Below are 1,471 nucleotides of genomic sequence, written 5' to 3' on the forward strand. Positions count from 1 at the left end.
CTTTGTATGTATGGATCACTTGGGTTACTGACATCTGGTGAAAATTTCATGTCATTAGCACCTCTAGTAATATATTTATTTACTGAGAAAAATGGTGACATGTTCAATACTTATTTTACCCACTGTTTGACTGAATAGTGGTGGAATTAAACTGCCAGCTCTCTCATTGGAGGAGTACACCCCTGACCACACATCCACAGCAGACCCCATAATGATTAGTTGCACACAAATTAGTATTTTCTTGATGTGTTATGTCCTTGTTACCAGAAAGWAGTTCACACTTGATTGTTCACGTCATGACCCAACAAACTAAAGGTAATCTTCCAAAAGTTAAAAAATAAATCCTATTAATAATCCTCAATGGCTTACCTTTAAGACTATCAGTCCAGTCCATTCTTTTCACTCCTGTGCATTTATCGTTGAAGTTTTCCATCTTCACAATCTTTTTCTGGTGCTCAGCAAAGGCAGTCTGAACAAACACAGAAAAAAATGATTTTCATAAAGACCGAATAAAAGCTAAACTAAAAGCAAGAGAACTGAAAAAGAGCTCTTTCTCACCTGATACAGATACAACCAGTTCCARACAATGCTGACTGCGAAGCAAACAACAAACATCCTCTTGAACTGCACAAACCAGGAGACTAATGACCACATTTGAGTGCAGATGAGGGCTGATAAAATCAAAATGRATATTAAAACCTGTAAAAGAAAGAGGAGTAATAACTAAAATACACAAGATAGGAAACTCTTAATACATAAAGGCACAACAAAAGCTTTAAAAAAGTGCCAACGTTTAGCTGAATTACAGTAACATAAAGCAACTTTGTTGTTTTTGAGTTCAATAAATCAATACAATGTGTCAAAATATGGTTGCAAAAAATATTGAATGATTTTACTTTTATTACTGTGTCAAGCTCCACGCCAAAGGTGTCTTCAAAACGCCATTTCCAGGCTTCATAATGATGAGGTTTGAAGTCCACCAGTATCTGACTGAGAGCATTGTCCAGGGCCCCCGTCCTCCATCTGTCCTCACCGTTCAGAAGGGACTGAATCTCTGCTGTGGTTTGTTTGGACAGTTTTATTTTTGCATCATAGAAGATGTCTGTGGAATCGCTGGGCTGGTGAGACATTAGGAGATGTTTAGAAAAACATTAGAAGTTTCCTAAAACAAGAGCTGTGATGCTTGAAATGTAAAACCCACTTACCACACCAATTCTCTGTATTTCCTTCARCAGTCGACTGAGGAACCTTTTGAACACTGGGTTGCATGTAGGTTGTAATGAAATGTCTGAGATGGTCTTCTTTTGGTTTTCAATCTAAATGAAAGGAAAGCACAACATTTTAAATGCCTTGAGTTTATTAAAATGTTGCRATCAAAAATTGTTTTTTAAATTTAAAATGAACAAGATTGAACGTTAATTCAATATAATAAAAAAATCTGCTATAAATTGGTTATATATATATATATATA

The 1,471-nt window shown here is 35.5% G+C and overlaps 1 protein-coding gene across 1 annotated transcript in view; it reads right to left on the minus strand.

Moving 5' to 3' along the window:
• The window catches only part of clcc1 (chloride channel CLIC-like 1), a gene marked incomplete at its 5' end in the record, with an annotated part of 14,731 nt that overhangs the window by 11,123 nt on the left and 2,137 nt on the right, over nucleotides 1-1,471 (minus strand). Inside the window, 4 exon segments of the mRNA XM_014000221.1 lie at nucleotides 370-469; nucleotides 559-699; nucleotides 897-1,118; nucleotides 1,206-1,316. Of these exon segments, the coding sequence (XP_013855675.1) occupies nucleotides 370-469; nucleotides 559-699; nucleotides 897-1,118; nucleotides 1,206-1,316 (574 nt within the window).

This window comes from Austrofundulus limnaeus, unplaced genomic scaffold, assembly GCF_001266775.1.
Source record: "Austrofundulus limnaeus strain Quisiro unplaced genomic scaffold, Austrofundulus_limnaeus-1.0 Scaffold8, whole genome shotgun sequence".
Classification (NCBI taxonomy): Eukaryota; Metazoa; Chordata; class Actinopteri; order Cyprinodontiformes; family Rivulidae; genus Austrofundulus; species Austrofundulus limnaeus.